The sequence below is a fragment of the Puntigrus tetrazona genome, chromosome 12 (genome assembly GCF_018831695.1).
Source record: "Puntigrus tetrazona isolate hp1 chromosome 12, ASM1883169v1, whole genome shotgun sequence".
NCBI lineage: Eukaryota > Metazoa > Chordata > Actinopteri > Cypriniformes > Cyprinidae > Puntigrus > Puntigrus tetrazona.
The window spans coordinates 1,938,627-1,951,396 of NC_056710.1; the positions used below are offsets into that span (position 1 = coordinate 1,938,627).

At 35.5% G+C, this 12,770-nt stretch overlaps 1 protein-coding gene across 1 annotated transcript in view; it reads right to left on the bottom strand.

The window, feature by feature from the left end:
- ank3b (ankyrin 3b) overlaps positions 1–8,712 on the bottom strand; it is a 133,256-nt gene extending 124,544 nt beyond the window's left edge. The window contains exons 1-2 of the mRNA XM_043253621.1: positions 8,658–8,712; positions 8,298–8,423 (exon numbers count right to left, since the gene is read on the bottom strand). Coding sequence (XP_043109556.1) covers positions 8,298–8,336 — 39 coding nt within the window. The 5' untranslated portion in view covers positions 8,337–8,423; positions 8,658–8,712. The remainder of the gene's footprint in view (positions 1–8,297; positions 8,424–8,657) is intronic.
- Positions 8,713–12,770: the final 4,058 nt, after the last annotated feature.

The window sequence follows — 12,770 nt, forward strand, 5'->3', positions numbered from 1 at the left end:
AATATTTTCTGCTATGCATATATGAACACATTATATATCAAAATAAAGAACCAAGCCTCTGCTTTAGGCTACATATTTAGGCTACATACATACATATGTACCTATATATACACACATGCTCTATTTATACATAGAACATGCACAGACACATAAACGTACACATTCATATCGACGGATTATCGACGTATCCAGAGATGTTTCTGTGTCTGTAAAGGCATCTCCGTCACTGACTAGCCAACTTCGAGATTCGAAATTGTCAAAACACGATCTACATGTATGATCTACATATATGATCTATATGATATGATCTACATCGTCTCTAATCCTCTAAAAGTCTCTAAAAAAATAAGGAAATAATGCAAATAAAATATCGGGTGGGGTTAGGTTAGGTATAGGGAGGGCTTTATTTTCTCAATGAGGTGGTGTCTATATTTAATAATTTAAATAAAAATTCTAATTTACACTCAATACGTTATTATTGCAAACACTCAGTTGACATGCCCTTGAGTCATGCGAACACATACTTGTTCCTAATTTGCAGGACTTTACTGACAACACCCAGAAAGAAAGTGTTTGCATGACATCTGATACCTCACATAACCTCACCTCAGGATGGCTTAAATATTTGGCTATTTACCAAAGGATTGCCACATACAACAAACAGACAACGTCTTCTCATAGACGCTTTCTACATAAACAACATAGGTAAAACACTTCATATGCGCCAGATTGTGTGGAATGTGTTTCTGTCATAACCTGCTCCAGGAAAGAATGGTTGCATCATTGCTCAAGGCAGTCACAGATATACATAGTCTAGGTGCCACTGGCCTCTCCTGAGTTTCTCACGCTAGTCTTGGATGAAAAAAGAAGAGTTGTTAAGTATAATGCAAGGCATAGTAAACATCTTTTCATGTCATCTATACATGCACAGCTACTGCTTTGGATAAATGGTGTAGTCATGAATACTGCAGAGTAACCGATATTCACAAGATGCAGACAAATACAACTGTATTTTTGCATAAAAGATTTTTTTTTTTTAAATAGCGTGCATATGTGCAAGTACACATTTGACCCTGTTAACTGATCAATCTAGAATTATATGTGGCTGCAAAAGCATATTTCTTCATTTACATATCGAGTATTTGTGTAAATAAATAAAAAAGAAAGAAAAAATATGAATGAATAAATGAATTAATATTTATATATGGTTTAATTAATGTTACAAAATAACATAATAAATCAAAATGTAATGAAACTAAATATAGTGAATTATATTTTTTTATTATTTTAAATGTCTTAAAATAATTTAAAATTACAAAAATAGCAAAGTATATTTTTAATATTATTTTAAATGTAAAAAAATTTCTCTCTCTCTCTCTCTATATATAATATATATATATATGTGTGTGTGTGTGTGTGTGTGTGTGTGTGTGTGTGTGTGTGTGTGTGTTTGGAAGTTATGTCAAATAAGGGTAGTCCCTAGTCGAAGGTTTAGACAAACAAAGATTTCAAAATGTGATTATATTAAATAAGCTAATATGATTTATTTAAAAAAAAAACTTCAGTACATCTTACAGAGATTCAATTTCATGTAACTGGAAAACCAAGCCATAGATTTTCTCTGCAACACACATTGTATCAGCCTGGAGCAAATCTGAATCTTGCTGAGCATGTAAATTAAAGTATTGACAAGTTAAAACTTTCAGCATGCTACCTTGACATGTCTAGTTTAATTGCAGATATTTGTGGGCAACTCTTGCGATCTTGAGTGCTGAGGTTAACGCTTGAGGTCATGTTAAAGCCGGCGTGTATATGTGCCTTTATTGTGTCCAGGATCAACAGCTTATCGTTACTGCTGTGAACAGGTTTTTGAGCTGGAATCCTGTTCGTCCTGAATTCAAACTGTCTTATCTGCCCATGTTTTGTATAAAAGGAAGGACTTGACCTGGATGTATCATTCACTTTAGTTGTGCATGCCTGTAACACGCTCGCAATCACTGTTAAACGCGTCTCTGCTCCCAAGACGTGCAGAACAACACAGATCAGGTGTCCGAGTCTGTGATCTGATCTCATTTGAGCTGAAGAGAGTCTTTAGCACTTATTTATACTAATCGTTGTTCCTGTCAGCTGACACTGGACACTGAGGGATGAAAACAGGTCTGACAGACAGTGTGTCTGCGATGTGATGGCTTTAGTTGTGCCTGCATTAGTGCTTGTCAGCTTGTGAAGCTGAAGACAGTTTGGCAACGTCTGCTAGGATCATCGCTGAAACCGTCGTTGATCCTTCAATGTGTTTGCATTCCTGATTTTGATGATTTATGTAAGTCTTAGGAAAAACAGCAACTTAAAAATTGCTATTTGGAGGCCACAGTGATACTTCTGCACCATAATAATAATTGATACACTATTTTATACACAATAATTTGTACACTATTCTATTTGAACTAAGTTAAAATAGCAGTATTTTTTAACAAAATGCTATTTACGCTATATTTATAGGTTACTACGTATTGCAAATAGTGAAAATTATCTGCACCTTAGCATTGTAGTACATTACATGTATATATATATATATATATATATATATATATATATATATATATATATATATATAAACATATATATTTTTTAATGTTTTCCACATTTTAATGAAGTCTCTAAAGATGTTTTATATCATAATATTCTAATATGATCAAGAAAAACAATTTTTAACATTTATTAATAATAACTATTATATATAATAATGGAGCACCAATGCAGTCACAGACATAAATTACATTTTAAAATTATATATTAATATTTAAAAAGAAAATATTGTAATTTTCTAATTATAATATTGCTTCACAGGTCTTTAAAAAAACAACTTGCACATAAAAAGGCTCGTCGGGAAGGTCTAACTGGGATTCTTGCAGATGCTATGAGCTCAAATATCAGCGGGCCTTCATAACATTTAATGTTCTTGCTTGAAAGCCTGGGGCACACTATGGAAGACGGTCCCCATGGTAACCAACACAACAGCCAGATTCTCCATGGCAACCAAAGCACCACAGGGATACAAATGTGAGCAGAAAACACAAAACTGAAGAACAAAGACTGTTTTTGTCTTCCACACATTAAACATTCAAACAAATCTGACAAATTTCTTTGTTTACTGTAGACAAATAATAGCGCAAGAAGTCTCTTATGATCACATACAATTCGAAATCACAACACATTAGACAGATTTCTAAAGAATATAGCAACAATAAAGACTGGAGTAATGATGCTTACAATTTAGCTTTGCATCACAGGTACATTTTAAATAGATTAAAATAGAAAACAGTTCTTTTAAATTACAATAATATTTCACAATATTACTGTATAATAAATAAACTAAATGCAGTCTTTTTAAACATAAGAGAAATGTAAAAAAAAAAAAAAATTACTAATAAATTATCATTTTTTATATATTACCATCATCAAAGCGGGTTTAAATTTAATTCGAAAAGTAACGCAAAACTGAATCCATGTTTCATGATTAATTGTTATGTTTGCGACAGGCGATTCTTTTCTGCGGCGTCAAAAAATTGCAATATGAGTGGCAAAGAGATGATCAAATTCACAAGGATCCACGTAAACAACTAAAAACATTATAACGATAGTAGTTAGGTTTTTGTAAGTTACACAGAGACGATAGCGGTATTGTTTTCGAAAACCGTTTTTTCCCAAATGCTGCTGTAAATGTTTTTTTAGATGAAAACGGTGAAGTGTAAAAATGCCCCCCGTGAGAAGACCGATCAGCTTATCTTTACCATCGTCACATTTCTTTAGTGTTTTTGAAATACGCCATCGCAGCTGTTCCACGCCGGCTGTAGAAACTAAAAGGACCGTGCAAACAGCCACATACCGAGAGCGGAACGAAGAAAAAAAACAGGATATAATACAAGAGACATACAGCTTAACTCACAGTTCCTTCGCATAAATAACAACCACAGCTCGGAAAGAAAGAAGGCTGAGACACACCAGCACATAAAGAACTGCAGACCTAAACATGCTGCTTTTTCTCTTTTACAATTTATAGCCTCTGCACTTGGCCCACAAAACACATTTCTTAGCCCCTCCAATGGTTGCATAGCAAAAGTCGAAAGAGTATCATTGCCATAGTTTACCACCTTATATCATACTTGACTTGTGATGTTGCTTAGCTGTTTGTAACAAACTAAATGCACAAACTAAGTGCGCAACACCTGGACCAGCTTCACTGACTGAGAAAATACAGTCTGGCGTGGAAACCACGCTTTCATGAAGCTGTGCTATTTCTTCTGAATACAGAAATCAAGATGAAAAGCAGAACCCGCACTGCAGCTTCTTTTGGAAAACATTCCAAGTTCACCACAAACTGCTTCTTTTAAACAAACAAACAGAAAAAAAAAATCTAATTACTGACAGCAATTATTGAGAGCGATTACCTCATTTCCTGCAAATATCGTGTGAAGGCCGATGCTGAGAACTGGACATCCTTACAGGCGAAAGCGGTTTTGTAAAACGAATACAATTTCTAACAAAGTTCAGGTCTGTTTACTGACTTTGACACAGTCATGAGGGTCTTCATGGCTCCTCTATAACATGACTTCCTGTTTTATGTAATTATTTATTTATTTGTTTGTTTGATTGATTGATTAATTATTGCATGCTGATTGCACCACATGACTTTGAGGTTAAACATTTTTTTATTTTATTCATTATGATATTAGCACAGGTATACCTGATCATAGAAAAGGTGAGTCCAACTCATTATCTGTTTAAAAATATATTTATTTTAACCTGTCTTTGAATAATTTATTGAATGGGACGAAAACGTTTCATAATTTACAACCTGTCGTTAAGTGTTGCGTGGTATTTAAAAGTTGCCTTACTCTTCAATGTTGAGAATTTTATTTTATTTTTTGAAGTACTCTGGTAAGAATTCGTGAAAAAAATCTCTCAACTGTTTAGCACCCCTTTTAGCACAGAAATGAAACTGTTTTGATGTTATGATGTTAATTACAGCAGACAAATAGTGCTGACTATTCTGATCAGGGTAAGACCTACTAAGAGCCCATTTTACATGAAATAATGAAGAGTGTTTGCAACCACGACGCAAAAAAATGAATTCATCCCTTAATATTGCAATGTCTTGTAAGCCATGTCAGTTTCAGTTTATGCCACTGCAGGTCTTCCTGACTGCATTAAAAAGCTCTCAGCTTAGCTCCATAAACTTTTATGGATACTAACAGTGACTCAAGTTACCAAGATGTAAGCAGACACAATAGATTACCAGAGTCCAAAGGTAAACCTCAGCTCAGAAAGAGCTCTCTTGACTTTTCTATACTTGACGAAAATCACCGTTTAGAACATGTCGACATGTCTTGGTTGAAAAAACAAATAGTTTTCAAAACATGGCTGTGCCTTGTGATTTAATATACCTTCTCTGATGCCAAGCATCTGTTTAGCACTATTCACAGACTTCAAAGCTGACAGCATTTAGTAAACTAGAGTTCAGGTGTGTTTCAACTGTCCTTTCTGGCAAGTAGAACTGTACAGCAGGTTGTAGATCCATTTTATATTAGAAAAGGCCCATATTATTATTTTCTTCTCTAAATGGATTTCCCATAAAGGTAAGAATTAAACAAAATGTTTGTAGGAATTTATAAAAAAACAGAAAGTTCTGTAATAATGTGCAAAGAATGCATATTTAAATGATCTATGATTTAGTCGAGTTATGCATTATCATTCTGACTGTATGTGTCGTGCTACAAAAAATTAGTACTGAATATAGGTCAATTGCACATGGAAAATACTAACTGTGATAACTGTGTTATCTTTCTTTGCGAGACAAGTTTCCTTCTTGGCAATTAAGGGCAAAATTGAAGTGTGTCATTTCTGTACCACTAGAAGAAATAACTGTATCAAGAGACCATACTTTGTACCTTAATCAAAAGATGTGCATTTTTATACATAAAAATAACTTATTATTAATAACTTATATACATGCTTCATACATCTCCATATAGGCCTAGTTTTGTACAAAAAGTATTTTTTCAGATGGCATTTTCGGTTTCCTTTTGCTAATAAATTTGCACGTTTAAAAAAATGCTGTTTTCTTGTTTAGTTTTATTCGTATATTTGACATTTCAAGTTATATCATATTGAAGGTTCTTGGCATTAACATTTGTGTGTGTGTGTGTGTGTGTGTGTGTGTGTGTGTGTGTGTGTGTGTGTTTTTAAGCCCTCCCTTGTTTAAAAGGCAATTTCCGACATCGAGGGGTTAAACGGTCATCATAAGACACGTGAAATGATCTTTTGCCTTTATTTGCACCGTACTGCTGGAAGACGATCGCTCATCCAGCCACGTGATGCAGAGGTCGGTCAGCCGGTCAGCTGGAGTCACCCGTACCCAAGGTAGCCTTTCTGCCACCCCCACCGCTCGGGGTCGCCTCTAAAAGAGGGTCTCATTCACCATCTCCGTATCATCGCCAGCTGCGTCGGTCAAACAAACCAACGGCCCATTGAGTCACGGGCCAGCACTTGCAACATTTGCATCATCAACGCATCACTGGCTCATTTGTTTATCTCCAGAAGAAGCCTGGAGAACGGACAACTTGAATGTGACGCATTCAGATCTTCCTTAGCGTTCGGCTGAGCGTGTAATAACTGTATCACACGGGCTTTGTTTTTGTTGCGGTGGCAATGAAAGGCGGACGAGTGCCAGCTGCATAAATAATATGAAAATGCAACTAAATACACGCAACTGAAGCACGTTTAGAAAGTAAGCAAGCACGGTAAGAACGCTTGACCGAGGAAGAGACAAGCATTTAGCCGGTTAGGTTTACACAGAGATGATCTCCATACATGGGATGGAAAGAGTAAATGCATGTTGTTCAGCCTCTCAGGGGCAGGATTTCTCTACCCAACCCGCTCCAGACATCTGAACATCCCGTATTTCCTTGTTCCACACTGTAATAATAAACCATTAACTTTGTATTACTGCTGCTATACAGAAAATGATTGTTTGCCACACATCAGCCATGTTGACTGCATAAAACACAATGGTTACGTGACTTAGCAATCAATCGATGACCGCGTGAAAACTTTGAAGCGCAAAGCACCAACAAACCACATAGGAATGCAAATTACGACTTGAAAAAAAAAGCAAAAAAACAACTACAATTATGCATTTCTTCTTCAGATGCACCCTACTGTTAAAACTTTTGCTTCCTGCTTTCTGTAATTCTTAGAAAAACTAATTAAGCAGCAACTGTTTTCAGCACTGATGATAATAAATGTTTCTTATGAGCAGCAAAGCAGCATATTAAATATATTTCTGAAGTATAACGTGACAGTAAAGTGACTGGAGTAATGATGCTTCAGCTTTGCCGTCTCAAGAATTGGAAACACTGAAAAACAGAAACTGGTTATTTCAAATTCAAATAATATTGTTATTTTTATAGCTAACTCCAAATCGTGGTAGCGGTTATTACTTTAAAATGTGCCTTACAAGTAATATTAATAACTTTGATAACCGCATTGCTGCATAGAATTATCATGTTACTCCATTTGTGTTGATGTTAAGCACCACATAACTGGTTTGACAGTGTCTTATTAATTATTAATGAAAGTGAAAGTGCTGGCTTTATTTATTGGTTTATTAGTACAAGTTGGCCTTATTGCTAGTAATAATAATATTATTACCATTATTAGTGTTAATGATAAGAGCTTCACAGAGATGTGAGAACACCCTGGCAATGCCTTAAAAACCCATTCAAGACATCTTAAGCAATGCTATAGCAGCGTTGTCGGTGAGCTTTGAATGTAAGCACAGTTTTCACATAATACATCGGTTTTTAAATTTTCAGTTGTACAGTTTTCAGTTATGATTATTATTCGAACATGTCGTTCAGTGAGCGTTTATGTGACGAAATCTCTCACAGCTGCCATCCAAAGCAACGAGAACATAGTTTCACGACAGCGTTCAGACCCGAAAACGTCCAGAGCACGCGTCAGAATTTTCCCGCGAAATATGCAAACGCGCTCACCTTTTTAAAGACACACTTCGCATTTATTTATCTCGGATAAACCCGCGTGCGCAGAAAACATACTTTTGCCAAATAACAGTAATATCGCCGCTGACGGTCCAGATGAACCTCACCGCGACTTCCACAGCTGTCACTCAGACTAAAGTAACAGAAGTGGTCGCATCTGCAGTAACGACGCTTTTAAATGTTAGAAGAAGAGAGCGAAGAGTGAAAAGAAGAAGGTCGGGTGTGATGTCCTCTCACCTGTGCAGGCTCGCTTTCACCTGTGCCGACGGTGGCCATGTTGAAGTAGATCCCAAAGCAACTGTACACATTGAAATATGTGCCTCGGTGTGCAGCAACTTCCTGCTCTGTCCATTGGCTCTGTTCCTGAAAAATATGTATCCCAGCATGTAATAACTCTCAACTTACTTTACTGTTACGTATAGGGAACGCTTTCGAGAAACTTTTATGAAAACACATTATAGGCTATAAAATGTATAGCATCGTATTAAAGCTGAGTCGATTTTACTTTATGGTGCAAATGGTGGCTATTAAACTGCATATTTTAACAGGCATGCGAACGCTTAGATGTAAAATTTTAATCGTTAAGCGCAATCTTACATCAGTAATAGTCTTGTATTGACTAAGCCATATGTTTCCACGTTTGTCTTCCGTATCTTTTATGCTTTTTTTTTACTCTGAGCATATCGTAATCCAACACCATCTCCATAAAACATCCTGTAGTCGCCGTATGTGTATTTTCACAAGTCAATTAGATGACTTTTGCAAAGATAGCAAACTTTTCCGATTGAAGTTAAGGAATTCGAGTTGTCGTTGCCGTTTAAAGAACACTAGGTGGCGCCATTGCCACGCATTCGTGGGCGCGCGAGTTTTTATGCACATTTTTTATTTGGTCATACTTTTATTACGGGGTAAGTTGTCACGTGGGTTTTAAATGCTGTAGTTACCCCAAAATATATAATAAATATTTTGTTGTTCCTAAATATTTTGCATTTCCTAATTGCTTTTCGTAACATATAACCGTATGCGGGTTATTGATCGTTTTAAGACATGTATCCCTATAACTTAAACCTTAAGTAAATAAAAGTAAAATAGAAACAGTGGTTGTTAATGGCAGAGTTAATACCAGGTCCTCTGATCTTCTATTGGGATGGCGTTTGTTCTATAGGCAAACAGTGTTTAAAATACCAGGAACATGTTCCAGCAATAAAAGGCATTCATGGCAGCTCAGTCTTAAAGGTATTGAATTACAGTGAAGCAGTCTTCATGTCTGCAGAGGAAACCAACCATCACTGCAATCTCACCCTCACTCCCTCGGTATAAAAAATGCTTGACATTTTTAACAACACTGTATATTTTACTTATTTAGAATTTAGAATTCAGAAGAAAAAGGCAACCGTGAACTTACAATTGGGAGTTTATAAACCTGCGATTCAAAGACAAGTCAGAATTATGATATGCAAAAAATGATAAAGTCAATTGCAATTCTGTTTATATATCACAAGTCAGATACATTATAACAGATTGTTTACCCACGTTTAATTAATTAAGACGCGTAGCCCATATAATCTGCAGTACCTCCACTGACCTCCAGGGGGCCGCACATACTCAAATACTAAAAACCCTAAGCGCTACAGAGAGCACGGTGCAGATGAGCAGAAATATGTGTATCCAGACAATTTCCTAAAGTATCGTTGACAAGATTTTAATGAACAAGATACGTCAGCACAAAAAGAGCAAAAACCAAATCTCTCCAAAACCCCCTTGCAATGCAAATGTCAAGCAAATCTTGCTCTTGCATGAATAGTTTAGACAGATGCATTACCCGTTAACTGCACTCGACTCACGCGCAGACAAAAAAAAATGACATTTCATTCATAAATAAACATGTTGGCTTCGTGTCACGATTGGTTTGTCTTACCTAGGCTGCCATTTAAAGAGGAAGACGCACCAGTGAAAAAGCTCGTCTTGGGACACGTGGTCACTGCTGGCCGGTGCCTAGGCCGAGGAATTATACATCCGCTATCCAGATGGGACTGCATGGAGTGTGGATGCAGGATGAATCTAGGGAGGTTTGTAAACGTGGCCACTTGCACATCAGCCTTACGTAACGCGACTCTGGACAGATTTTGCAGGGGCACGATCAAACGTGGCTTGGCTTTTGCCATCTGTTTACCCCTTCGAGATTGATCGTCGCGGTTTAAAGGCTGGTTCCTCCAGAGCAGCCTGTTTGCTCTGAAGTGATCGAGTTGCTTGAATGTTTAACAAATAAAAACGGATACGCGTTAGGACGCGTATAACAGTCGTCCATCATAAACCGGGAAATGAAATATCAATATAATGAAAGCAGCGAACTGAACTCGGGTCACGCATTATTAAGTTGTCGTGTTCTTGTTAAACACATGTATTTTCGTGAATATATACATATTTGCAAACAACTCCTGAGGTACTTTTACCATTGACAAGTCGTGAAAATACCAAACAAGCTAATTTCCCATATTAACAAGCCGTTTGACAGCTTAATTTTCATTTTTTGTAATCTGCATCACACTCTTCACGCATTAATCTTAATTTTTGATATCGGAAATGGACTTTTCACTGTTGTGAACACATACCTGTGTTATGTTAGCACATTTTGTTTCTTTTCTCGGTCGCTGTTTAATGTAAACACACAGTGCATCACTATGACAACCGACACGTTCTACTCCATATATATGTACGACACATATAGGCCTGCATGTCTATATAGGCTCTGCTTCTCCTATTGGCTGAAACCGCTTTGTTTTGAAATTCGTCCAGAATTCATCGCGTACTGTAAGTAGCACTACATTCGAACTGAATTTAAAATCGTGAATGTTAAAACTATATATATATATATATATATATATATATATATATATATATATATATATATATATATATATATATATATGCATGCATACATATGTCCGCGATTTTGCTGTCACGTGACCTACCCAGGTTTCTTTTCTGGCCTTCGTAAATCCTCACTCCCTCTTCTGTCTTGTTTTTGCAGACATTTAAGTTAGTTGACTTTCCTCTTTCAGACTTTGCAGTTGTCTTTGATGCTGTTCCTTCAGGAATTATTATAATATTTAAAGGTGTTGATGGAAGTCTATACCTTTTTGTGATCCATTCCAAACAACAGCAGGTAAAGCTTGTCTCGTTCCGCATTCAAGTAACGACCTTCTTCAGCAGGAAACTGTATCCAAACCTTACGTTATTGCCTATTGGAATAATTTTACTGATATTGCAAATTGGCTTTTGCCACATAAATACTCAGAAAAGCATCAGTGAATGGTTAACTTAAAAAATTCAAACCAATGTGCAACTTTTGTAAGGTACAAGATGAAACGATTGTACATTTATTTTGGTAGGCTGCTGTGGTTATGCTAAAGTGGTTTGAAACTATTTTTGCAAGTTTATAATTGTATAAATATTGTAATATATTGTATCATTTTCTCAACCTTCTTTGTTTTGGAAAGATGATTTGTTTGGTTGTCTTTGGATACGGATAAAAATGACTGAGAAAAGTTTATTTTATAAATCTATTACTACTTCTAACCATATCCATAAATGTAAATTTATAATAAGCCACATTTTATGGTGTTTGCGTTGCAACAATAACCTGAAATAGTTAGGAAAATACCAAGGAAATAAAAACACTAACTTTTTGTGCCTTTTTTAGAATCTAGCTGAAGGATTATTACTTTGTATTGTATTATTTATTATATTGCTTACCTGATTTTATGCTATCTGTGGTTTTTATTTATTTATAATTATAATTTGATTTATATTCCTCTGGCTGTTCCCTATGTTCTGTGTAATTCTTGATGTCATGCTATACCGTGTTGACATTAGTTATAACACTGTTTAATATGGAGGAAATATGAAAAACAATAACATAAAAAATACAGTAGTATATAATATTAATAGTCTCTCCATCTCATAGTAGCCTACCAACATTGTATTAACAAAAGTTAAAAAAAAGTGAAATCTTTTTTTGCAGTCTTCAAATCTGAGTGAATGTCTGTAAATGAGAATATGAATAAAAATACAAAAACAAATACTCAAATAAAACTATTTAAAACGTACCAATAATATGCATATTATTCCACAGATATAAAATATGTTATATATATATATATATATATATATATATATAAACATTATGAAATAAAATAATAACAATAATATCTTAACTATAAATCTTTTTTTAGGATTTATAAGATATACCTCAAGTATAAATCTTAAAACTGATTGTATTTCATATAGTATTTAAAATGTTAAAGCAATGGATTACATTCAAAAATAATGCAAAAAAGGAGCTTACTGGTGATCCCAGAATTTCTGAGCCCACTGTAAGTATGCATGACCACCTCTCAGAACTGACATGAGTATAAATGACTACCAGACACACACACACACACACACACACGTGCATAGCAATTATTTTCGAAATGATCCTTTTTTCCCGAAGCCATAAACACAGACATTTAACTGTGCCACTGGCTAAAGACTGATTAGCACACTCACCTGCCAACTCTGTCTGCACATCAACGGCTTTAGTAGATTAAAAGGATTCCCACATCACTAGTCCTGGTTATCTTGATTAACCACGGGATCAGGATATGGAAAAAGGCTCTGCTTTGTCACGTAGCACCAAATTTAAATGTGAAATGAATTCTAATGAAG